Source organism: Chrysemys picta, chromosome 1 (genome assembly GCF_011386835.1).
Source record: "Chrysemys picta bellii isolate R12L10 chromosome 1, ASM1138683v2, whole genome shotgun sequence".
Taxonomy (NCBI): Eukaryota; Metazoa; Chordata; order Testudines; family Emydidae; genus Chrysemys; species Chrysemys picta.
In genome coordinates, this window is record NC_088791.1 from 28,606,166 (window position 1) to 28,631,964 (window position 25,799).

At 43.9% G+C, this 25,799-nt stretch overlaps 1 protein-coding gene across 2 annotated transcripts in view; it reads right to left on the reverse strand.

Annotated features, from left to right (window-relative positions):
• Nucleotides 1-20,212, reverse strand: part of NAMPT (nicotinamide phosphoribosyltransferase) — a 67,980-nt gene extending 47,768 nt beyond the window's left edge. Inside the window, exon 1 of one of the 2 annotated variants that reach the window (XM_005292365.5) lies at nucleotides 19,221-20,212. In XM_005292365.5, coding sequence (XP_005292422.1) covers nucleotides 19,221-19,280 — 60 coding nt within the window. In that variant the 5' untranslated portion in view covers nucleotides 19,281-20,212. The remainder of the gene's footprint in view (nucleotides 1-19,220) is intronic. The other variant, XM_065554116.1, reaches the window with a different exon arrangement.
• Nucleotides 20,213-25,799: the final 5,587 nt, after the last annotated feature.

The window sequence follows — 25,799 nt, forward strand, 5'->3', positions numbered from 1 at the left end:
ATCTAAGGGAAATGGCTAAGAACTACTCCTCTGGCCAGCCACCTTATGATTGGTGGGGAGCCTTATGGAATTGGCTGCCTGGATTTGGGTGGGTTAAAAAACTCTTGGTGGGTATTGTTGGGGCCATAGTAATCCTTATAATATTGTGTTGCTGTATTCAGTGTGTCCCCTCCCTCATAGACTCATGTGGGTCAGTTTATTCTTTTCCTACTTCAGCCAAGGGCCTTACTCTCTTCGAGTTGGCCCAGGCTGAAATTGCCAAGCGGCCCTTGGCTCCTTAAAATGGGGTGTAGCTTTTGGTAAATAGTTATCCCAAAGCTACAAATGGAGGAATGTTGAGTCTGAACTTTTGATGAGCTTAAACTTAACCCAGACTTGATATCTCTGTCTGAACTTTTAATCAAAGCTCTGACCTGCGAACTACTCATGACACCCCCCTCCCCTTAAGTAGCCATCTCCCCTTTTCTCTTTTTGAATTTACATTTTAACCTGTTTTATCCTGTAGAATCTTGATTGATTATGCATGACCATTATGATCTGTTAATCACTTTGTTTACTTCTGTGTATAAATATTGATGCTCACCCCTAATAAACTTGCCACACTTACTCTGAAGCTTTTCAAGCTAAAGATAGTGTGAGCCCGTTGATCAACGAATTGGTGTCTGGTCTCTGACAGATTGTGAGCCCCATACCAACTCCGCACGAACTCGGGTGCTGGAGAGGTGAGTGAGGACTTGCTTTTTTACCTAACAGCTGGAAAACTAATCTGAAATTTTTTCTAAATAAATCACTGTTTAAAACTGTATAGTGTGTACCTTCTAAAAATGAAACCTACATCTATCTCCGAGTTGTGAAGAATATGTATTAAGGTTATACCAACCAACAAGAATGCACTTTTATGTAGAAAACCATGATTAAATCGAGTCTTCCTGACTAGTGATTTAAATCAATTCCACCCTGATTGTTTCAAACAATCACTTATTCCGGTAAGAATATAGAGGTAAGTTTGGCCTGGCCTAACAGCTTTGTAAAAAGTTCTAGAACAGGTTGTTGTTGTTTTTTTAATCTTAATTAGAATATTGTAAATTGGTTTGCTAAACAATTAGGCCCTAGTCTACAGTAGCCAGGGAGACCATAAAAATATAGGACTGGAAGGGACAAAGGGTCATCTAGTCCAGCCCCCTGCACTGAGGCAGGACCAACTTGTGATGTTATTGACAAACTGTGACTGTGTAGATCATTGCTGCAACCACTGTTATATATCTGCAGCAAATATTGTACAAAGGTTGTCGTGTGAGGTGTCTATGGAAAGGTTATGATTTGCTGATGATTATGCTATCTGTGTGTGTGTGTGTGTGCGCGCGCGCATGTCATTTTTGTAGTTGAAGTTATGAATATTGGCTATGTACTTGTATCTCAATGTATTTTGATTCTAAGAAGCCTCAGTGAAGCATTTGGTCAGCTTCTTGAGAAAGGAATTTGTAAATTAAGTGCCCAATCAAGAAACACTTAACTGACAATGGACCTTGGAAGACTCCAATCCACATGAGAAGTCTTTCTGGGAACATTCAAGAAAGCATGTGAGCAATGGCTGCCTCCTGTAAAGAACTGAGTCGTGCATGGACATGTGACTTGCCTATGTGACTTCAGACTCCATCTTGCTGCTGGGATTTTCCCACAGTAAGAAGAAAGAGGTGTCCTCCCACGGGCAGAGAGTATAAAAAGGCCCTGAAAACTCCTATCTTGTCTTCAGTCCTGCTTCTTACTTCTGGAGGGACTTTGCTACAAACCGACGCTCTGAACAAAGGACTGAATGACCCATCCCAGCTGTGGATGTACTCCAGAGACTTGATTTGAACCTGCAGTTTATTCTATCATTGCTACAAGCCTGAACCAAGAACTTTGCCATTACTGTATGTAATTGATTCCATTTAACCAATTCTAGCTCTCATCTATATCGTTTTCCTTTTATGAATAAACCTTTAGATTCTAAAAGATTGGCAACAGCGTGATTTGTGGGTAAGATCTGACTTGTATATTGACCTGGGTCTGGGTCCTTTGGTATCAGGAGAACCTTTTTCTTTTACTGGGGTATTGATTTTCATAACCATTCGTCCCCATAACAAGTGGCACCGTTGGTGGTACCGGGAAACTGGAGTGTCTAAGGGAATTGCTTGTGTGACTTATGGTTAGCCAGTGGGGATAAAACCAAAGTCTTCTCTGTTTGGCTGGTTTGGTTTGCCTTGGTGTGCAAAGGAACCCAAGCCTTGGGCTGTAACTGCCCTGCTTTAAGCAATTTGTCCTGAATTGGCACTCTCAGTTGGGTCCCACCAAGGGCAGCATCGTTACACAAGTATACCTAAATGAATCATTATAGCTGTTTGTCTAACCTCTTCTTAAAAACCTTGAATGGCAGGGATTGCACAAACCTCCACTGGAAGCCTATTCCAGTGCTTAAGTATCCTTATGGTTTAGGTAAAACTTCTGAACGTCTAACCAAAATCTCCCATGCTGCAGATTAAGGTAATTATTTCTTGTCCTGCCTTCGGGTGGACATGGAGACCAACTGATCACCATTCTCTTTATAACACTTTCTATTTCTTTATAACACTATCTATTTCTCAAGACTAAAGATAACTAGTTTTTTAAGCCTTTCCTCATAAGTCACATTTTCTAAACCTTTAATCATTTTTGTTGCTCTCTTCTGGACATCCTTCTTAAAGTGGCACCCAGAAATGGATAATACTCCAGCTGAAGCCTCACCAGTGCCAAGAAGAGGACAATTAGTCTGCGTCTTACACAACGTTCCTGTTAATGTACCCCAAAATATTAAAGCTATTTTCACAATTGCATCTATTTGACTCATTCAATTTGTGATTCACTATAACCTCCACATCCTTTCCAGCAGTATTCACCTAGCCAGTCCTTCCTCATTTTGTACTTGCACATTTGATTTTTCCATCCTAAGTGTAGCACTTTGCACTTGTCTTTACTGAATTGTGTCTTGGTGATTTCAGACTAATTCTCCAATTTGTCAAGCTCCTTGTAATCCTGCTCTTCAAAGTGCTAGCAATATCTCCCAGCTTGGTGTAGCCACATATTTTATATGCATATTCTCCATTCCATTAACCATGTCATTAATGGAAATTTTGAATAGTACCAGACCCCACTAGATACATCCTCCCAGTTTGACAGTAAGCCATTGATAACTACTATGAGTACAGTGTTTCAATCAGTTCATTTCCATAGTTGGTTTATGACAACGTCATATGGAACTGTGTCAAAAGCCTCTCTAAAAATCAAGGTACCACATCCACAGCTTCTCCCCCACTCTCAAAGACAGAAATTAGGTTGTCTGGGCATGATTTATTGACTATTCCCTATTATCCTCTAGGTGCTTACAAATTCATAGTTTAATAAATTTGTTCTAGTATCTTTGCAGGTATTGAAGTTAGACTGAAAGAGGTCTAGGATATTTCAGAGTGCAATCCAAACCAGTGAAAGGCTGTGTCACCCCAGCCCTGCAACCTTGTGTCTGTTTACATATACTAGTAGTGGGACAGCATTACCATGAGACTTTTTAATATGCATCTTCATTCACCTCTCCTGGTACCTCAGAAGATCCTTCCCAAGAATTTTGGTTTTTTTCCACAGGGCTTAAGATGAACTCCAAATCTCCTATTTCAAAAGAGCATTTACATGTAATCATGTAAATTGTCTGGCCTGTCACTGAGGTTAGTTTGAACAATACCCATCATGTCTTAACTCTTTTCTGAACCTCTGTACATATTCTATTACGGTTCTTCTTTTGCCTCAGTGTCCAATTCCCAGGAGTCTGAGATCTAAGGGTCCTCTCACATTCCTTCCATGTAGATGATCAAATGGGGAAGAACCTAGTTGATTCTTGGGGTACCTCTCTGTAAGAGAATAGCAAATAATGCAACAATTTGTCCCAGTCTTGAACTCTCTTCTTTGCATACATTCCCAGCACAGACTGAAGAGTTCCATTGAATCTCTTCACTAGACCATTTGCCTCTGGATGATATGGGGCAGCCGTTAGTTGTTTCATCCCACATAACTTCCATAGCTCACTGAATAGCTGAGACATGAAATACGACCCATGGTCAGATAAAATCCCTTTAAGGAAACCCACTCTGCTAAAAATAGTGAACCGGACTTTAGTCACAGAATCAGCTTCTGTTAGTCAGAGCAACTGCTTCAGGATATCTAATGGCAAAATCCACTACCAAAAGGATACATTTCTTTCCCCTTTGGATAGGCACAGGACCCACAACGTCCACTGCTACCCTATAAAATGCCTTTTCTTTCACAGGCCAGGAGCATATGGGAACTTTTTGTTGTCTGAAAGGTCTTTCCCTTTTTCTGTCATAATTCACAAGACCCGCAATAATTCTTCATCATTCTGTATCCCTGGCCAGTAGAAATTTTTCTTTAACCTCTCAGATTCTCTTGCCCCCAAATGATTGGAAAAAGGAAAATCACATGCTAGAAACATTAATTCCCCGTAGTCCTGGCCAGGCATAATTACCTGCTTGTACTGTTTGAGGGCTTTTTTCTTCTCCCATAGGAGCTTCCCTGTAGCGTCTCCTTTCTTTGAAAAATCTTTCCCATTTCCCCTTTCGGGGGCTCTGTCTGAGACATCCTCTTATGCTCTCTGTGGGGTCTCCCCTTTGTTCATCTTCAAAATGCTGGCAACTGACAACTGGGACAGCTTCTTCTGTAACAGAGGTCAATTTCTCTCTCTCCTCTCCCCTCCCCCCGCAAGCCTCTAGGGCATACTACTTTTCTCTGCCATGCAGGAGCCGGCCTCAGCCCCTCACACATCTGGTAATATGCTGATTTCTCTCCCCCCCCCCCCCCCAGTGGACCAGGAAGCACCTTCATCTCTCTTCTCAGCAGTTTCTGGGACTTTACCATTTTCCTCTGGAATCTCAGCACAATATTCCCTTTTACTATGGGTTAAAACATTAAAAGACTTAGTCATATGCAAAATATCATTCCTACAAGCATTTCCGCAGACATACTATTCAGCACGCCCACAGTAAAGTCACCCTTTAAACCTTCCCATTCTAAATGAACCTTAGCCAAAGGCACGGGAATTTTATGTTCCCCCAGTGCCAGAAGCTCTACCTCCTGGCCAGATAACATGTCAATCTTTTGAACCAGATTTTCCCTGACCAGAGATCTGCGCACCAGAGTATCTCCATCCTATGCATTTTTTACCATTCACTTTACCATTAATTGGCAACTTCAATAAATTCCATATCTACCTCCATAGGGTCAAACCTCACAAAACTACAGAGAGGACCTACAGATACCTCTTGAGGACCTGTGCTCTCCCAGCCACCCTCCTCCCTTGTTAACTGGAGGATCTGTTTCCTCCCAGTGCTGTAGACCCTGCGCCCTCAGATAAGTCCTGGTAAACTGCTTGCCCACCGTTGGCTTTGTCATAATCCATGAGGTTTCTTAATTCCTGTCTTTTTCCCCCACCATGGACTAGGCAGCGATTAGCACACAATTCTTCTGTTTTTTGGTGTATCTGGCATATGCTTCTTTACTTATCTGGCCCCTGCTTCTGTTCTCCATCTCTCACCCAAAATAAGCAACAGAAAACTGTAACCTTTCTTTAACTGTTCCCAAGCCATCATACTTGAGACGCACCTAAAACTAACACCAGTGCTTACACCACCATGACGTTTCAGCGTGCAACCCAGACCAGTGAGGGAGTATTGTAAGACATCCTGCAACTTTGGGTGTCCTACAATACATTGCTACTGTAGCTCCCACCTGGGACATTCATAAGCAGCCTGCCAGTATGCAGGTCACACCCTGAGTGAAAAGCATCCCATTCAATTACATTGTGTAATGGCAGACAAGTAAAAGGAGACAAATTTTTAAAGTGCTTTTATACCAATGCTAGAAGTCTAAATAATGAAATGGGTGAACTAGAGTGCCTTGTATTAAATGAGGATATTTATATAATAGGCATCACAGAAACTTAGTGGAATGAGGATAATCAATGGGATACAGTAATACCAGCATACAAAATATATCGGAAGGACAGAACAGGTCATGCTGGTGTGGGAGTGGCACTATATGTGAAAGAAAGTGTAGAATCAAATGAAGTTAAAAAAAAAAAAAAAAAGGTATCTATCCCATCCACCTGGGCCCTTTTAAATCGCCAGGCCCCTGGGCAATTGACCCCTTCTCCGCCTCTCCACCTGGTGGCAGGCCTGACCCTTAGTAAATTGTTCCAATGGTTAATAACTCATTGTTAAATGGAAACAGGAAGCTAAGGGGAAAAAAGCCAGTAAGGTTAAGTGACAAGGTTTTAAGAAGTTATTTGAGCCAAAAAGGAATCCTTTAGAAAAGGGGGATCTAATTCTAGTGAAGTCAATAGACAAGAGCATCAAACTACAGCAAGTAGCATAAGTGCTGGAACTAAGGGTGTGTGTGTGGGGGGGGGTGCTGCAGCACCCCATGGTTTCAAGGGATTTCCATTATATACGGGGTTTACAGTTTGGTTCAATGGCTTTCAGCACCTCCACTATAAAAATTGTTCCCGCACCTCTGGCAGGTAGAGTGCAAGATGAAAATTAGGAAGCCTAATAGGGTCTACAGGAGTTTGAAGATCAAGTAGCCAAGGACACAGAAGTAAACAAGAATTTCTAACTACATTAAAAAAAAATGGGTAGCCTGAAAGAATCAGCAGGCCTGCTGGACTAACAGCATAAAGGGTGCAGATAAGGAAAATGGAGGATAAGGACATTGCATAGACACTAAGTAAAGACGCTGGGGGTAGATCTGAGCTAATAATGGATTTTATGGTTAGGGACCAAATGGAAAAATCCAGAAAAAAATCTGGCTTGATTCTAAACAAAATCAATTTTTTCCTTAAATGTTTTGTTTAGTTGAAAAACTTAAGATTTCATTTAAAAAAAAAAAAGTCAAATTCAACACTTTTTTTATTGTTTATTTCAAACAAGACATTTTCAGGTTCTCTTTTTTTTTTTTTTTTTTTTTAAACTGGACAATTTTGAACTAAATCATTTAGAAATGCAACACTGTGAATGAAATCTCCCCTCCCCCCCAGCTTTTTTGTTGGCTGAAACTATTTGTCAAATTTGATACACATTCACAAATAGTTTTGGAGCATAGAAAAAAAAATCTTTCTTGAGAAAATTTCACCCATCTCTCGCTGGGAGACACTTAACTCTTTCTATATAACGAAGAGGGGATACTGGTAGAAATTGAGGTGTAAGAATGGTGCTAGAAAAAAGCAACACATTAAAATCCAGGTCACCAGAACCATAGTCCCCAAAGAACTTAAAAATGATGTGGCTAACCTGTTAAAGAAAAATATATTCTGAGAGAAATTCTGGTCACACTGAAGTCAGTGAGAATTTTGTCATTGATTTCAACAGAGCCCAGACTTCTCCCTCAATTTCCCAATTAAAACCTTTTGGAACACTGGAGGACGAGTGAGGCAAATGTGATCATCTTTAATTCCCAGGATCACCTCATGTTTTTTTGTTAATTGTTTGAAATCAGGCTTTTCTGAGTAGTTACAATTACTTTAGTGAGTTTTACTTCAGTACCATGTAAATTGGTTGGAATAATGATTAAGAATTGAATTTTAGTATTTAATGTGATGACAGGGACAAACCAAGCTTCTGTAAGAAGAAAAATCATTGTATCTCTTCCAACTGATTTTGTTAAAATAATGGCTAAATAAAAGAACCAAACAATTTTTTTTTTTTTAAGTTCCAGATAAGCTTTCACAGTGTTCCTCACAAGAGGCTATTAAGGAAACTAGAGTAGCCATGGAGTGGGAAGTTACACACCATCATGAATTAGAAACTGGTTAAGAAATATAAAACAATAGGAATAAATGGCTGATTTTTATTAGGGCAAAGAAATGAACATACGAGTCCCTCACAGACCTGGTCTAAACTACAAAGTTATGTCAACATAAGTCTACTTGCATCAACCTCGTTGTGCATGCGTCTACACTCAACTTTGTCTCCAGCTGACACGTGCCCCATTATAGCAATGCAGTAAAACCACCTCCCTGAACAGCATTGAGCCAAGGTAGAACTACTGAGGTTGTCTCAGGATGAGTGTAGACACTGACACCTATGGTGACCCTAACAGTCCTCCATCAGCTGTCCCACAATGCCTGACACAAACCACTGTGGTCACAACTGTGAATCCCACTGCTCAAGGGTCATGGAGACTGAAGCCGTTCCCCATCCCTTTTAAAACTCCTATGTATTTTTAAAATGCCTTTTCCCGATTGCCCAGCTTGGTGAACAACCTACTAGTTCTCCCATGTTGCGTACAATGGCTGAAACAATCATGCCAGTTATATGCTGTAGAATGTGCTCCTGCCTGGAGTAAACAGGAATATTTCTCCCCAAAGGTCCAGGAGAGCCAGAGACTATGGAGGCACAAGTACCGTCAACTCAAAAACATTGACATCTATGATCAAATTACATGGGGGGGGGGGGAGGGATGCAAATAGAGGGATATGACAGGGATCAGTAGCAGTGCTGCATGAAACAGAAGGAATAGTGGCAAGCATATCACAAAGCCAGGGAGACCAACAGATATCTGCTGCCAAGCCACAGGCCTATTGCTTTTACAAGAGCTAAATGCCATACTGGACAGACTCCACCAACGCCCTGCAGAGCACTATGGATACCTTGGAGGAGCCAGAGTCAAAAACCTCTTCTGTGAACAGCAAAAAGAAGGAGAAAGATGGGGCACATGCAACTGGTGGGGTCCAGCTATGCCACAAGCTAGGACCATTTGAGACTCCACCACAGTCTAACCAGTCCTGCCAGCTGAGCTTGATGGAGGGGAAGGAACCTTGGGTAAGTGTGAGAATGTATATTTCATTACTATGTTTAAATGTACAGATGCTACCCCGCCCAACTTAGCAGGACATGGGTATAGATTTTTCATTATTTTACTCATACGAGAAGGTGGTAAAACAAATAGGTAGAATTGGCACCTGCTTTTCATATCCTTGTTGGGTTAGACCGGACTGGGGAGTGGGGAGGGATGGGACAGGACTTGCAGAGCAAGTTCTTTATGTACATAGGGAAGTACCTTGTATCCTCCTGAGAGATCTCAACAAAAAACTTTCACTGAGATATTCTGCAGTCCTCTCCCAAAGGTTTCGAAGGATGGCAGCCTTATTTTTTCCTCCATTATAGGACACTTTTCCATGCCAGTCTGTGCAGACTTCAGCAGTCACCACTGCAGTAAACAAGCTAGAGGCATAGAGGCCCAAGCGGCTCCAGGACGCCAGCAGCAGCTGTGCATTTTGAGCCTTTGTTACTCTCAGGAGCGAGATATCAGAAAAATCAGCACTGCATGTGGAAAATAGTGCCAGTACTCAATGACATTTCCACGTACTCAGACCCAGGGAAACAGGCCGAAATTGTACTGCTTCATGTGATTGAGCAATTCCTTCCTCAGCTATACTCACCATGGGACTGGACAGCAGTGCAACGTTGAGGTGCTCCTAAGCTGAACTCTCATAAGCATGTCTTATTTAAAATTTTAGGGGAGCAAGGGAAGGAGTTCTGACCCTTAACTTTTGCTTTCTGTTGTTACTATAAATAACTCTGTTTTATCTGTAGCTGCTCCTGTTGCTGCCTTGAACACTTGACCATGATAAGGAAGAGAAAGAAGAGGACTCAAGAGGATATGTTTGCCGAGATCTTGCAAGCCAGCGTTACACCAAACCACGAGCAGAGGGACCTGGATGGTGAATACTGCAGACAATATGGAGAAGGAACAAGCATACAGGAGAAAAGTCACAGCAGGAAACAGAGAGGGAGATGTACCAGGACATAATGGGGCTTCTCCAGCAGCAAACACAAATGCTGCAGACTCTTGTTGACCTACAAGTTCAACAAGCACAGGTTCCCCTCCTGTTGCAGTCAATGGAGAACTCCATTTCAATAGCTTCCTACACCCCTGAACATTCCACATACCATCATGGGCCACATCTCTATACTTCCCATTCCACGTCAGGGGATAATAAGGACAACCACAGCTTCAGATAAACCAACAGTGGGTTTCACAAATCAGTGTATGGTAGCCGAAGTGGACTAAAATGGACATGAATGTTCTTTCCCCTTGTTAAGTTCTGTTCCTTTCATTTATTTCAAAGGTTTTTGTTCTATTTTTTAGTTTTGGTATGAAAAATTTTTTTTTTTTTGGAAGTTAATTCATTATTTCAGAAGATACATTGCAGAACGCCTAGCACTACTCAAAACGTCAACTACGCCTCTACTCCGATAGAACGCTGTCCTCAGGAGCCAAAAAAAAAAAAAAAAATCTTACTGCGTTATAGGTGAAACCGTGTTATATCGAACTTGCTTTGATCTGCCGGAGTGCACAGCCCCGCCCCCCTGGAGCACTGCTTTACTGCGTTATATCCAAATTTGTGTTATATCGGGTCACGTTATATCGGGGTAGAGGTGTACTTGTTATTGTGCAGGGCGACAGCACTCATAGGATCAGTGACAAACACACTGTAATAATTGTAAGAGTATACCAAGTACCACACAATCCCTTACCGGCCCTGAAACTTCAGAGCCAGGTAGAGCACAAACATACCACATTACCGTGGTTGACTGTTAAAGTGCTCTTTCAAAGTGTTACTCAGCCACATAGCTCTGCATTGAGCTCTTTTAATAGCCATTGCGTCTCGCTGTTCAAACTCAGATGACAGCCACTTCATCTCTCTCCTCCATCACAACAGCAATTTCCCCCCCATTGCCTCACAGATATTATGCAGGACACAACAAGCAAGCTATAGCCATTGGGATATTTTTTCTCACTGAGATCCAATCTTGAGTAAACACTGCCACCACCAGCATCTCTTCAATCTACCAAAAGCACATTCAACTGTCATTCCACACCTGCTGAGCTGGTAGCTGAATTTCGACTTGGTGTTGTCAAGGTGGCCAGTGTATACTTTAATAAGCCAGGGGAGCAAGGGGTAGGCAGGATTCCCCAGCATCATTATTGGCATTCCAACATACCATTGGCAATCCACTAGTCAGGGGGAAAAAAAACAAGAAAAAAACAAGTACCTGCTTCAGCTTTCTGAGCAATCCTGTATTCTTAAAGATGCAGGTCATGCACCTTCACTGACAACCCATAACGATACTGGCAAGGAGTCCCTGGAGATCCACCAACATTTGTTTAATCACAGAAAACTACCCTCTTCTGTTGATGTACTATGTGGCAAAATAAGCTGGGGCCAAAATAGGAATATGCATGGCATCTATTTCCCCCGCAACAGTCCAGGAACACCACTAGTGCAAAGCCATCTACTATGTCCCGCATGTTACCAAGTCACAGTCCCACACAGCACATGACAACAGCCCCCATTGTGGATTTTCCATAATGATTGCCCACTGACTGGCAGCAAGCCGACACTGCAAGCTTCCACAATACGATCACCATTCACTTCTCAGCTGTCAGCGGAACTCTCATTCTGGCGTCCGAGCTGGCGTGGGCTCAGCACACAAACGCAGGAACATGGCCTTCTGCATCTGAAAGTTTGGCACCCACTATAATGTAGGTTTGGGACAATGAGTAATGTGATCCAACCAATCAGTGCTTGTTTCTTGTGCCCAGAAGAATCACTCCACCATCTTCTGCTGCTCAATGAATGCCACCAAAATCCTTGAATTGGTTTTCACTGTGTGTCCCACAGCAAACTGTCCTCCATGAAATCATGTCCCCCAGTGCTGTTCTTCCTAAGGCTCTACAAATACCGAAGGATTGTGCGTCCTGTGTTTCCAACGCTTATGATGATAGTGCATATCTACATAGGCTCCATGCTTCTGTCAGATGTCAGACACCGAAAAGTTTCAGAGTAGCAGCCGTGTTAGTCTGTATCCGCAAAAAGAAGAACAGGAGTACTTGTGGCACCTTAGAGACTAACAAATTTATTAGAGCATAAGCTTTCGTGGACTACAGCCCACTTCTTCGGATGCATATAGAATGGAACATATATTGAGGAGATATATATACACACATACAGAGAGCATAAACAGGTGGGAGTTGTCTTACCAACTCTGAGAGGCCAATTAATTAAGAGAAAAAAACTTTTGAAGTGATAATCAAGATAGCCCGGTACAGACAGTTTGATAAGAAGTGTGAGAGTACTTACACGGGGAGATAGAGTCAATGTTTGTAATGGCTCAGCCATTCCCAGTCCTTATTCAAACCGGAGTTGATTGTGTCTAGTTTGCATATCAATTCTAGCTCAGCAGTCTCTCGTTGGAGTCTGTTTTTGAAGTTTTTCTGTTGTAATATAGCCACCCGCAGGTCTGTCACTGAATGACCAGACAGGTTAAAGTGTTCTCCCACTGGTTTTTGAGTATTTTGATTCCTGATGTCAGATTTGTGTCCATTAATTCTTTTGCGTAGAGACTGTCCGGTTTGGCCAATGTACATGGCAGAGGGGCATTGCTGGCACATGATGGCATATATCACATTGGTAGATGTGCAGGTGAACGAGCCCCTGATGGTATGGCTGATGTGATTAGGTCCTATGATGATGTCACTTGAATAAATATGTGGACAGAGTTGGCATCGGGGTTTGTTACAAGGATAGGTTCCTGGGTTAGTGGTTTTGTTCAGTGATGTGTGGTTGCTGGTGAGTATTTGCTTTAGGTTGGGGGGTTGTCTGTAAGCGAGGACAGGTCTGTCTCCCAAGATCTGTGAGAGTAAAGGATCATCTTTCAGGATAGGTTGTAGATCTCTGATGATGCGCTGGAGAGGTTTTAGTTGGGGGCTGAAGGCGACAGCTAGTGGTGTTCTGTACCAGGCTATCTTGATTATCACTTCAAAAGTAAGACAACTCCCACCTGTTTATGCTCTCTGTATGTGTGTATATATATCTCCTCAATATATGTTCCATTCTATATGCATCCGAAGAAGTGGGCTGTAGTCCACGAAAGCTTATGCTCTAATAAATTTGTTAGTCTCTAAGGTGCCACAAGTACTCCTGTTCTTCTTTTTGCAGACACCGAAAAGTGCTTCAGGGTGTGTGGGATTTTAAAAAAGATGAAAAAATATGGGATACGGATGGCATTATGGGGATTTGACCCCCTTGCTCCCACTCACGATTTGTACTGCCTCACCCTGCGTTGTCAAAATTTCCCAAAAGATAATGCTCCAGAGAAGGTGACTGGCACACTAGGATACCTACTCAGTGTTTCACATTGTGCATTGACACAAGCAATCCTGGTGAGCATGCGCAGCACGGATACAAGAAGCCAACTATGCACACACACGAGTGATTCACTAACTGCGGTGGCTTTATGCCAACGTAATTTATGTTTGTCTAAGTTTGTAGTGTATACATGGTCATAGTTGTGTACAAGAATTAGTAGTGTTAATATATTAATCTGGAAAAGGAGATAAGCAGCAAGGTAGAAAAAATTATTGATGACAAAACTTATTTTGGATAATTAAGACTAGAGAAGACAAACTTCAGATGGTCTAACAAAGCCAGGTGAGCAGGCAGCACAATGCCTAGTGCAGTGGTTCTCAAACTTTTGTACTGGTACCCTTTCACATAGTAAGCCTCTGAGTGTGACCCCCCTAATAAATATATAAAAGTGTTTTTAATTTAACACCATTTTAAATGCTTGAGGCAAAGTGCGGTTTGGGGTGGAGACTAACAGCTCACAACCCCCTATGTAATAACCTCACGATCCCCTGAAGGGTCCCGATCCCCAGTTTGAGAACCCCTGACCTAGTGCAATTCATTGTTACCAAATGCAAGGTAATACATCTTTGAAGAAACATGTTAAACGAGGGGACTCCCATTCCATGTCCTCATCCTACCCCCATCCCTATGCCAAGGGTTCTGACACACCCATGTCAGGAGTTGTCTTCTCCCATTAATCTGCCCACCAAGGAGTTCCCAGAGTGCAACCTGGATGTAGGACGGCTGAGCTAACTGTCCCACCAACCTGGGGTCTCTCCCTCTCACACCGAGATGCTGTTGGCAAGCTGCAAACCATTGGCAGGTACTGCACTTACACAGACATCCACAGGCAGGGACACACCCAACTGAGTTATATGAATGCTTCTCCCAGCCACTCATGAACAAGAGAGAGGCTCAAGCCAATTCCCCCCAGCTCCCCAGCCTTGCACCCCAGAACTATACCATCTTGCCCTGGTCAGAAGCCTGACCAGTGTACGTTCATTACTCAGTTCACCCCTACCTCAATGTGGAGATGACACACACTAGCCTTTGTAAACTGAGCGGAGATTTCCCAAGAACTTTAACCAAAACACACTAGTTTAGGTAAAATATAAAACAGATTTATTAACTACAGAAAGATAGATTTTAAGCAATTATGGGTAGTAAGCATAAAGATCAAATAATAAAGCATAAAGACCTAAAAAATAAAAGTAAATCTGCAGTCTGAGTTCTATAAACTAAACAGGATTTGAATCAAACAGTATCTCACCCTGATAGATGGTACAAACAGGTTACAGATCATCAAGGCACAGGCTGAAACTGCCTCCTAGCCCAGGACCACCCTCCCAGTTCAAAGTCTTTGTCCTCTAGACAGGTTTCCAGGTGTTGAGTTGTGGCGAGTCATGAGGTCATTTCCCCTTCTTTTATAGTTTCTTCCAGCTTGCTGGAAAGATCTTTTGCTATGAGGGAGTTAAGCTGTCTCCATTGTATACATGCTCTCTCTGAGATGGTTGTTGGGAGAGTGGATTCCCTTCAGCAGGCCTATTGTACCTGAAAGGCTAGTTGCGAGTGTGCCCAACCTCACAACATATTTCAGTAACACACAACAAAACTTCATAACTTCACATCCAAAGACAGTACATACAATCCAACAGGATATTCGTGTTCGACAGATTAAGACTTAAAATGATACCTCACAAGGCATAATTTGTACAAAACATATTAATTATATGGCAGTGGTAAATATGGGGGTTCCAGCGTGCTGTTTTCAGGTACAGAGTGCCACACAAGGGTTCTGGGGGCCCCCCAATAACAGTCCCTGGCATATGACAACTAGGGCCACACAGAGCCCCTACCATGGTGAGCATGGGGAAAACGAAGGGGCACAGATTAGAGGGAGTTGCAGGGAGTCCCTGAAATAAAAAGGGGAAGGAGGGAGGCACACAGAGTTTGTGAGGTGGAATGGATACACAGCAGGGACTCCATACATTGTGGTCAGCCTAGAAAAAGCAACAGAATATGCGACCCTCTAGTTAAAAACGGCTAGCATTTTAAATCAGAAGAACTTTTCCCTTTTTCAGCTATGTTGTTTCACAGGAGAACCATAACAATGTATCTTCACCTTTAAGATATTACAAATGATTTAGCACATCCATGAGAATACTAGTTAACTAAAGTTTAGTTTTCAGAAATTGCTTTTGGCTTTCACAGATACGAATTTGTTTATTCAGTTTGTCAAATTAAGATTTCTCCCCTAGACTGAGGATTCTTTTAGAGATGTTTACAAAGTAATGCCACATTAATAACTCTTGAAATCTTTATTTAACAATGATAAACCAAGTACTAAAAAGGAACATTTTCACTCTGCAAGACACATATGCCCCAACATTAACTAAACAGCTCATTTAGTGATATAGCAATTACTGACAGGAGCCAAAAGTGATACCTTATACAAAAAAAAAAAAAAAAGGAAGAACCACTTTCCTATAAGCCTGCATGTGCTACCTTCTTGATCTTGGTCCCTGTACACAGTGCATGTCTCCACAGTTCATCTAACAGGTTGCCCAATACTGAGAATGAGGCAGGCAGAGCTGGACTATATACTAGACTAACTGCAGGAAGGCAAAATACATGCAGGTGTGCAAGGAAACAATTTATGAGTGTGATTATGTGAAACACAGTAAATTTAATTTATTTCTGCAAATTGTTTTTAGTGTCATACAGTGTAAAGTGTTATAAAAATATTTATCTTATTGGTCCCAAAAAAGGAACAAGATAACTTAGTTTCCTGCTTCAAAAAAAAAAAAACTAGAAGCGCTTGCTGCATATTTCTGGGGGCCCAATTTATAATGCTAAGTTGGCCTTGCAACTCAGCACTGAAGGAAACTGTGCCTAGCCTGCAGCAAAGCTCTGAAATCCATCCATCAAATGTTAACTCTTACCTAGAATAATTATGCCAAAACAAACTTTTTAATACCCTGCCACCCCTAATTTTTGATAGCTTGGCCCAGTGACCCAACAGGATTTTCCTGCCATACCATATGAGATACAGTGATGTTTTTAGAGGAAATGGTGACAACATGCTGATTGTTCACATGGTATTCCTTAACCAAAAGATCAGAGTCAAGTTCACAGTACTTATTTTTAAAGTCCTACATGGGCAGAGAGCCAGCTACTAAGTCCCTCTCACTCCCCCCACCCCAACCTCTTCACATTACATTCACTAAAGCTAATAAAACTCAGATTCAAATTCATGGGTGGGGAGAGGGGAGGGCTGACAGTTGTTGAGTCTGCTCTCCACTAGAAATGAGTTCAGTAACAGTCTTGCCCCATTTAGGACAGATTATAAATTCTGTTCATGCTGGATTTGCTAAATAATCATGTCACTGACAATCGTTGCTTGGACGTCATCCACTGGGATTGGAACACTAAATAAGCAGCTTAAACCAGAGGTGGCTTCTTCCTCAGAGACTGAATTATGCATCCATTTTTATAAGGTGTCCATACAGTAAAGGACATTATATATGTGTGCAACAGCTCTTCAAGATTTTTTATTATTAGAGGTAGACGTATAACGAGAAGTAAAACTTACATCATATAAAAAAAGTAGAGGTTTCCAATTGTATCAAGTATACAATGAAGGACACTAACTGTAGCATTAACTTTGACCAAACTATCAGCTTTAAGCTATATTAAGGAGTATCAGGCCTACTCTAGCCTTTTCTGACAGTTTGCACTGGAATCTGTAGTGTAGATGATGCACAGGCAGTCAGCAGCATTTTGAACAACACAGCAGTTAAACACTGGCAAACTGATCTATTACACTGGCACTCCTACTATTGTGACCACCAGTGGAGCTACAGTAGTGGAAATCTAAGAAAAAATATCTAGTACAGACTGAGTTTAAGAACATGCAGCACAACTTACACCCATACCACAAAGATTCTGAACAGTATTTTAAATTTATTAGAGAGCAGTATTTGAGACCTGCTGGTGGTTAGCCTCAAACATGGTTCCAACTTGGAAGGTTCACTTACACCTAGGTGCCCAGATAGCAAGTATGAAAAGTCAGGACAGAGTGTGGGGTGTAATAGGCACCTATATAAGAAAAAGCCCTAAATATAGGGACATCTGGTCACCCTACTTACACCCCTCCCCAAAAGAGACATGGTAAATTCATTGACATAGTGCCTGGAAGGGTAATGTACATGGGTTAAACCAGTTTTGAAAGCAGTTTCACTAAGGTCTGGTCTACATTAGAAAATTAGGTCGGTTTAACTACGTCCATCAGGGATGAGAAAAATCCACACCCGAGTGGAGTAATTAAACCGACCTAAGTCCCCATGTAGACAGCGTTCGGTTGACGGAAGAATTCGCCCATTGACCTAGCTACTGCCTCTCGGGGAAGTGAATTACCTTGCTGACAGAAGAACCCCTTCTGTGGCTGTAGATGTCTATACTGAAGCACTCCAGCAGCAGCAGTGCAGCTGTAGCATTTTAAGTGCAGACAAGCCCTAATCCCTGACTGATTTGGTAAATTGATCTAATTTTCTAGTGTAGACCAGGCTTAACCATAGTTTAAGGTAAAAATACTTTTTTCTTCACTACTCTAGAATGAGACCCTTCCCTCCAGATCCTAAGCAATACATCTCTCAAACAACTTCTACAGTGAGACTGAACAAAGCTTTAGAGACAATAATACAGTAAGTATGTTATAAGTTACAAACATACTAGCAATAATAGTAAAATTTAAGGGCACTATAAACTAACTCACACCCCAAATTTGGATTTTGGGGGAGAAATGCACAAGGGTTGGGATATTCAAAGCCAATTAGGGTTATTTAGTTATAACTCCTATTCATTTCAGTACAAGGAGAGCAGCTAAGGAGCCGGGTTTGGAAGTTTTACCTGGAGAATCTGACACCCAATATTGCATTGTGAAATCACGACCAGAAACGAAACAAACGTGAAGCCAACCAGCACAGCTTCACTGTCCAAAGTTGAATAAAGGGGGGGGGGGGGAGAAGAGCTCCATGAGAAAAGCTAGACATGGAACATTCTTTCAGTTGCTTTAAGAAGCTGTTAGCGACACGGACAAGGGGTTTTCAATAACATTCATTTTACAATTTTCCCTACACAGCCCTTCTCTGGGATCCCCCAAAACACCATCTTTATAGCTGGCAAGTGTGTTTTTTTTAAGAACAAGGCGGGTTCCTGGCCAGACAGCAGCATCTCCCCTTCGCTGTTACACCATCTAGGTACCCAGGCTAGTCGCTCTCCAAACGCGAGGTTTTTTCCTAGCACGCCCCAAGTGACATGCTGCCGCTGAGCACTTAGCAACTGCCCGTGCGCAGCCAGCGGGCACCGCGTAACCACTGACACCCTCGGGCCTCAGGCCCCCACAAACCCGCTGCGGGCGGCGCCAATGTTCGCCAGCGCTGAGCGTCACCCGGAGCCGGTTTCGCTTTCTAGCTCGCCTCCTCTCTCCAGTTCCCGGCAGCCCCCTCCCACCCCTCTCGCTTAAAGGGGGCACAACCCCCGCGCCGGAGATACCCTGCCAGGCCTAGCCCAGCCCCTCCACCGGTCCCCCGGTCTCATGCCGCCACCGGGCAGCCTCCCAGCCCTCCCTGCAGCTAGGGGGAGCCCCGGGGCAACCCAACCCCCTCCACTAGGTACCCCGGCCTCATGCCACCACCGAGACCCTCCGCCAGCCTCCCCCCGGGGGCAGCTCCCCTCCAGTCCCGGCCCCGTGCCGCTCTGCGGCGACCTGCCCAGCCCGACAGGCAGCGGCCTCAGGTCCTGCCGGTGCCGTGCGCGGCGCGGCGCCCCCCTCCCCGTGCCCCGCTAGCCTCTGGCCGGGCGCCGTCGGGAGCCCAGTGCCCTGCGCGCCATGCGCCGGCCGAGCCCACGCACGCAGAGGTGACCCCGGCCAGGCCCGCCGCCCCCCTACCTTGTAGGAGTCGGTGGCGAGCAGGATGTTGAACTCGGCGCCTGCCGCTGCACGTTCCATCTCGCCGAGCACGAGCCGCCGCCGCCGCGAGCAGGGACAATCACAAACGGGCTGTGCCGCCGCCGCGTCCCCTCACTGCCAAGAACCACCCTGGGGGTGGAGCCACCGCTCTATCCCCCCCCTCCATTAGATTCGACCTGCGACGGGAGGAGGTGGGGCTATGAGGTCACACAGAGGGCGGGACCTGCGCCTCTACGTATTCTCGATGTGAGCGGGGCGGAGCCAGCACTTCGCGTTCTCTGTCGTGGGACTCGATCGCCCGGAGGGAGGGAGGAAGGAAGGAGGCGGAGCCGAGGCGGTGATGCCAAAGGGTAGGCGCTCCACTCTCTCTTTCTATTGGCTGGGATTCCCGGAGCTGGGCGGCAGGAGCGGGAAGGATGCTCAGTCAGGAAAGCTGGTGACCAAGCGGGAAAGGAGCGAGGCAAGAGTGTGTGCGCATGCGCAGAGCTCGCTGCTTTCGATTCTTCAGAACTGCTTCGGGCGCGGGGAAATGGCCTGGCCGGTTTCTGGTGAGCCCGCCCCGCCCTTGGCTGAGGCGCAGCGGAAGGCTCTGCCCGGGGGGGGCTACCCCGGGGTTCCCGCCGCGGCGAAAGGCCAGGCCCAGAGGGCAGCCGCTTCGCAGCGAAGGAGGGTCTGGAACAGGGATGGGCCTGGATCGTCTGTGGGGCCAGCGCGGCGGAGAGCCCCGCTCTGTAGAGCACCAGCTCCCCTCAGCGCTGCTAGGAGCCCAGCTGTAGCTGCCGGGCCGGCGGCGCGGAGACCCGCCTGAACCGGGCTCAGCGCTGCCGCAGAAGTTACGAAGGCCTGCAGGAGAAAGTTGTTTGGAGACGCTTAGTCCCATCCCTGTAGTCCAGTCTCTCGTCGGGAGCGCCATAGCTCCTGCGCCGCCGGGGGACAGCGACTACGTGTCCCCTGATTACTTTCAGCAAGCCTCAGAGCCAGTGCAGAGTTTCCTTCCCCCCCACAGAAGTGGGCTGCAGTGCTGCTAGCCACCACTAGGGGCCACTGGACCCAGCAGAGCCCAGTTTGCACATAGAAGACACTGCTGGAGGGAGAGGGAGGGGGCTAGAGGGTTCCTGGCAGCATGCCCGGAGAGAAGGAGAGGGTGGCATACAACAGGGATTCTCAAACTGGGGGTCGGGACCCCTCAGGGAGTTATGAGGTTATTACATGGGGGTCGTGAGCTGTCAACCTCCACCCCAAATCCCGCTTTGCCTCCAGCATTAAAATGGTGTTCAATGTATAAAAAAGTGTTTTTTAATTTATAAGGGGGGTTGCACTCAGAGGCTTGCTATGTGAAAGGGGTCACCAGTAAAAAAAAGTTTGAGAGCCACTGGCGTACAGGAAACTGCAAACCTGGAACCAAGCATCAGGCTGTTTCTCCCTCTGGATCCCTGGGCTCTGAGGGAGGAGAGGATGGGTGTCTGGGCAACGGAGGGGGGGGCTCTGTGGCTGGGCTTTGGGGGGAGGAGTGCAGGTGTCTAGCCCCCAGCTGGGATCTAGGGGTGAAGAAAGGGGGCAGAGGAACAGGAACTGGGTTGACATAGGGGTTTCTTTAACACTCTACTCCTGGAGGAATTTTTGTGTGTGTGTCTATTGTTACAGGCGTACTTGCTCACAGGTATTTTGAAATAAATTACAACAATAATTGAAACTGTTGTGATTATGTAGTGTTATTTTGACAAAATTTGCAGAATTTTTATTTTTTTTGATGCAGAATGCCCCCAGGAGTAATCTGTGTGAGAGCATGGGCTTTTAGCCACTAGCTTTTAATATGCAGGAAGCAATGGCCTCCACTTGGGAAGATTCCTCCTCTGCCTTGAACATTAAAATACTAAATGTTACTCTGTTCTATATAGGTTTTCAGTTATATAAGAAGATTTCAGGCTTGTCTCTCCGAAACCTAGGATGGCTGTAGTCCGTGTAAAGAGAGAGAAACAGCTACAAGCATAGTAGGGAGCCTTTTTTAACTAAAATATCACCAGGTTCAGTCACTGTGATTCAGACTATTATTGTCGAATTTTTGGGATCTCAGCCTTTTTGACTTTACAGATTACACCCTTAATCTACACTAATTTGCATACCACAGTTTCATTGGTTGTATGAGGGAGATTACACAGATGGTAGAACTTGGCCAAACTGCTACATCGATGCAACAACACAGGCTTTCAGGTACAAGAACAAAATCCTCCAGAAATACCACCAGCCAAAGGTGACAGTGCTCATCAGAGTACATGCTGGGTCACCATGCCCAGGGATGCTCCAGAAAGGCTGTAGGAGAAAATGGTGATCCTTCACCATTGCAGCTGAGTAGGTAAAGTGAGGTTATAGCTCCACCAATTCATGGTGTATAGCAAATCCTCACACATGGAAGAACAAGTCATCCATTGCTATACATATATATACATATTATTGATATACATGCCATACATATTATGACTCTGCTCCGGTGAGGTGGGGGCAACATACCTGGAATTAGATGACAGCTGTAGCAATGTTTGCAGGGAGTGCTCTGTGTGGATGTGGTGCACCATGTATACAGGACAGCTAATTTTGCTTCAGTTTAGCATTGCAAGTTACAAGCATGCAATTCTCTGGTGTACGCAATGAATCATGCTAAGCTGTTGGTTAAATTACTATTTTGTGGAACTATATGCACCTTGAAGCAGAAGACAAATATGGTCCTTTTTGATCCCTGGAGTAAACTGTAACTGAGAAGTCCTTGATTTCATTTACACAAACAAGTTAGGGTAAACCATAGGAGGTGAAGAAAGGAGTCCATCATTTAACTAACAGATTTATTTGGGCATAAGCTTTCGTGAGTAAAAACCTCACTTCTTCGGATGCATCCGAAGAAGTGAGGTTTTTACTCACGAAAGCTTATACCCAAATAAATCTGTTAGTCTTTAAGGTGCCACCAGACTCCTTGTTGTTTTTGTAGATACAGACTAACATGGCTACCCCCTGATACTTGACATCATTTAACTATTGACCAGCCTACCAATGAATAGTACAAGAAAAAAAGCTGTCTATATAAAGTGATAAAAGAAAACAAGCCTTTTCATAAAACAAGTGTTCACCCTCCAATATCATTTGATATATGGGTCTAAAAGACAAAGTTATAAAAATGGTTACTGCTTATGAAGATGAGCCATATCAGCTGGAATCTTGGTTTCTACTCTTCAATAATGCTATTAAATATGTGAATAGACTGAGTAAATTACACAAATGTAATCAACTGAGATAATCAATACATAGATCCTTTTTCTTGTAACATCATTAATTAAATATTCAGGGCCTAATTCTATAGAACTTATGCAAGTAGTTCTGTTGAGTTCCATAATCACACAATAGGCCTGATTAGCTGACCATACAACAGCCATTCCTGGCAGTACATTAAAGGATCTTCTAGTGAACAAACGTGCTGTACTTTCTTGGAAGCAAGCTCTGTAGCCAGTCTATATCTGGTAGCAAAGCCTGCCCTACTAGTAGCAGCCCTGCAACCTACTGTATACTGTACACTTCCCATACTAGGGAATCCTTTCTCTTCTCAGGACATTGTTTCATATAACTTGATTATTCTTGGTGAGTGCCAATGTTTAGCTTCTATTTAGAATTAAATTAATGAGTGAAAGACATTACTAAACTTAGGGCCTGATTGTCCTCTGGTGTAAATCAGGAATAACTGCACTGAAGTCAATAAAGGTACACTGCAGTAAGTGAAAGAAGATATGTTACATATGGCAGTACCTAGTGATAGGACAGTATAATACATCTTAGCATTCCATAACAGGAGGAAGCTCTTCAATAGAGTGGTAGCAGTTGGATAGGGTTAAAAGAAATTGTAGAGCAGAGATTCCTACACATTTTTTCTTTTCTAGGCAATATATGTGCCACGTAGCAAACAGAACACCTGGCAGCAGCAGTTATGAAAACCAACCAGTCTCAAGTGGCTGGCTGCCATTTGAGGATCAATGAACTGAATGTAGGATTAATTCACCATGACCTCTGATATCCTCTCCTCCTCCCCTGTGACTGACATTGAAGTTTCCCACCCACTTTCCTCTAGTCCCTAACACTGTTGATAAAGTCACCTTTCTCCCTGCCTTGAATGCTTTCATTGGCTCACTCTCTTCCACAACATGAAGTTCAAGTTTCTTGCCCTTGTCTTCAAGCCAGTACTGCATAACACTGCTGCCTTCCTAGTGTTCCCTCTAATTTTCCCCACCCATGTGCAGAATGAATTTTTTTATATGCACCAATATGGAGGAGATGTGTCATATTGGTGCACATAACGAAATGCATGTGGTGGGGCCGAGGGGTTTGGAGTGTTGGAGGGGGCTCGGGGCTGGGGGTGCGGGCTCTGGGATAGGACCGGGGATGACGCGTTTGGGGTGCAGGAGGATGCTCAGGGGCTACGGTGGGGAGAGAGGACTCCACCCAGCTCTCTTTCCCCACAGCAGTACCTGGGTTGGGAGGGAGAGGTGCCTCTCCCCGCTGCGGCAGCTCTGGGGCTGGGGCTAGGGCTGCAGCATAGGTGACCCCGTCCCAGCAGGTCCAGGCTGGAGGAAGGCCGTGCCTGGGGCTGGCCCAGGCAGCACCGCAGCAGAGTTGGGACTGGGATAGGGTCACCCCGGCCTCAGCAGGTTGGGGGCCGGGCTAGGTGAGGGCCAGGGGAGAGGCATCCCTCCCCCGGCAAGTCCTCGGGCAGGTTCCCTGAGCACCTGCGTGGCACTAAATAGGCAGCTGCACGGCCCTGCAGCTTACAGGGAACCTAGCTTCCTACTTATCTGTCCTTGTCGTGCCTCCCGCACTCACCCAGTCTGCTCCTCCAACAATGCCAGTCTCCAAATACCATTTGCCTGCTTTTCTAGTGAACTTTTCTGCACCTTCTGCCACATCACCCCCAAGCATGGAATGGCTTTCCTGAGGTGGTCTTGTCTGCAACCTCAAACCCCTTCTGAAGACCTACTTCTACTGTGATGCATTCAGTAACTATAACAGTATAGTTGTAGGGTAATTTGGGTAATATCATTTTTACTTGATATAGCATCATTTTAAAGTATTTTATATATATATATATATATATATATATATATATATTCAAACTTTGTATTATCAGGATGGGGCCAATCACTGCCTAGCTTGTCTTCAGTTCTTTCCCCTGCCTTGCACCTCTATTTTCTTTTAGAATATCAGCTCTTTGAGGCAGGGGACGTATCTGTTTTTGTGTTTGGAAGATGCATATTATAGTGCAGGCATTATCAGAAACAAGAGTTACTAATAATTAAATTAGTGACTGAATGAAAAAAAATCCTTTGCCTGAAACCACAGTTGCAGGAAATTTGCAAACTAGCTGTTTAATTAGCGAAGACTGGGGAACAGAAATCCTGCAGTGTCCAGTTTAAAAAAAAAAAAGTCATGACATTTCCTTGTATAAAGCTCTGCTGATGTATTTTAAAGCTTTCAGTAGTATGATTAATGCTGATTTGTTCAGACAGGATCTTTAATCCTCAGCATCTTTCCCCCTCTTAGCTCTTCAGTTGTATCTGACAACATGTCAGAGCTTGAATAATGGCTTAATTTAGTTTAGGTGAAAGAATCAAACTGTATCAGTAGTGAAATATTGGAATGTTAGCACACCATGGAGCATTAATAGAAAATGGGACCAGGCTAAATGAAATTATGCTAAATTACAGTTTGCTGGGGGAAAGGGCAAAAGGCAAAGATTAAACAGTGGCAAAGATTAAATACTAGTCACTGGTGCAGCACTAACTGGAGGGAGCATGGTTACAATGGGGAAGAGGGGTGAATCCAGGAACATATAGAACTCTACTCAGGTATAGAAATGCACTCAGACAGTCAATTACCACCTGTCATATCCTCCATTATGGGTATAAGTAGACTTCAGTCTACACTACAAACTGGAATCAGGATTGTAACTTGGTTAGGGGACAACTACAATGTAATCAAGTTGCATCTGTAGCATAGACAGGGCCTTAATCTCTGTCTAAAGTAGGCAGGGAACCAAGTTACGGTTTATTTATTTATATTCAGTTTAAACATGATGCAGATAAATTGTTTCTAACATTATTTGGCTATTTGGTATGGTCAGGACTGGTCAGTGATAATCTTTTAGCATTTTACTCTTGCAAGTGAGAAATTTTAAAATCTGTTCATTATAGGTATATTTAACTCTCTCTCTCTCTCTCTCTCTCTCTCTCTGACAGTAATGAATGGATTTAAATTAGGCTAGGAACCACCTGGCTTTCCAGGGGTTTCTGCTAACAAGTGATTTTCTATTCAGCAGAAGTGTCCTATCAGCATTTTGCATGTAGTATTTAACTTAGTGTAGAAAGTCAATCTCACAAAAATATTTTCAGTCTAGTGCCTTGTGAGCTGTCCAGGGACAGTCAAACTAAGATGGACAATTAAAACATATCTTCACTGTACAGGTCACTAATCCAGATATATCAGAGCTCCAAACTTATTTTACATAGTGTGACAGGGTCAGGCCAG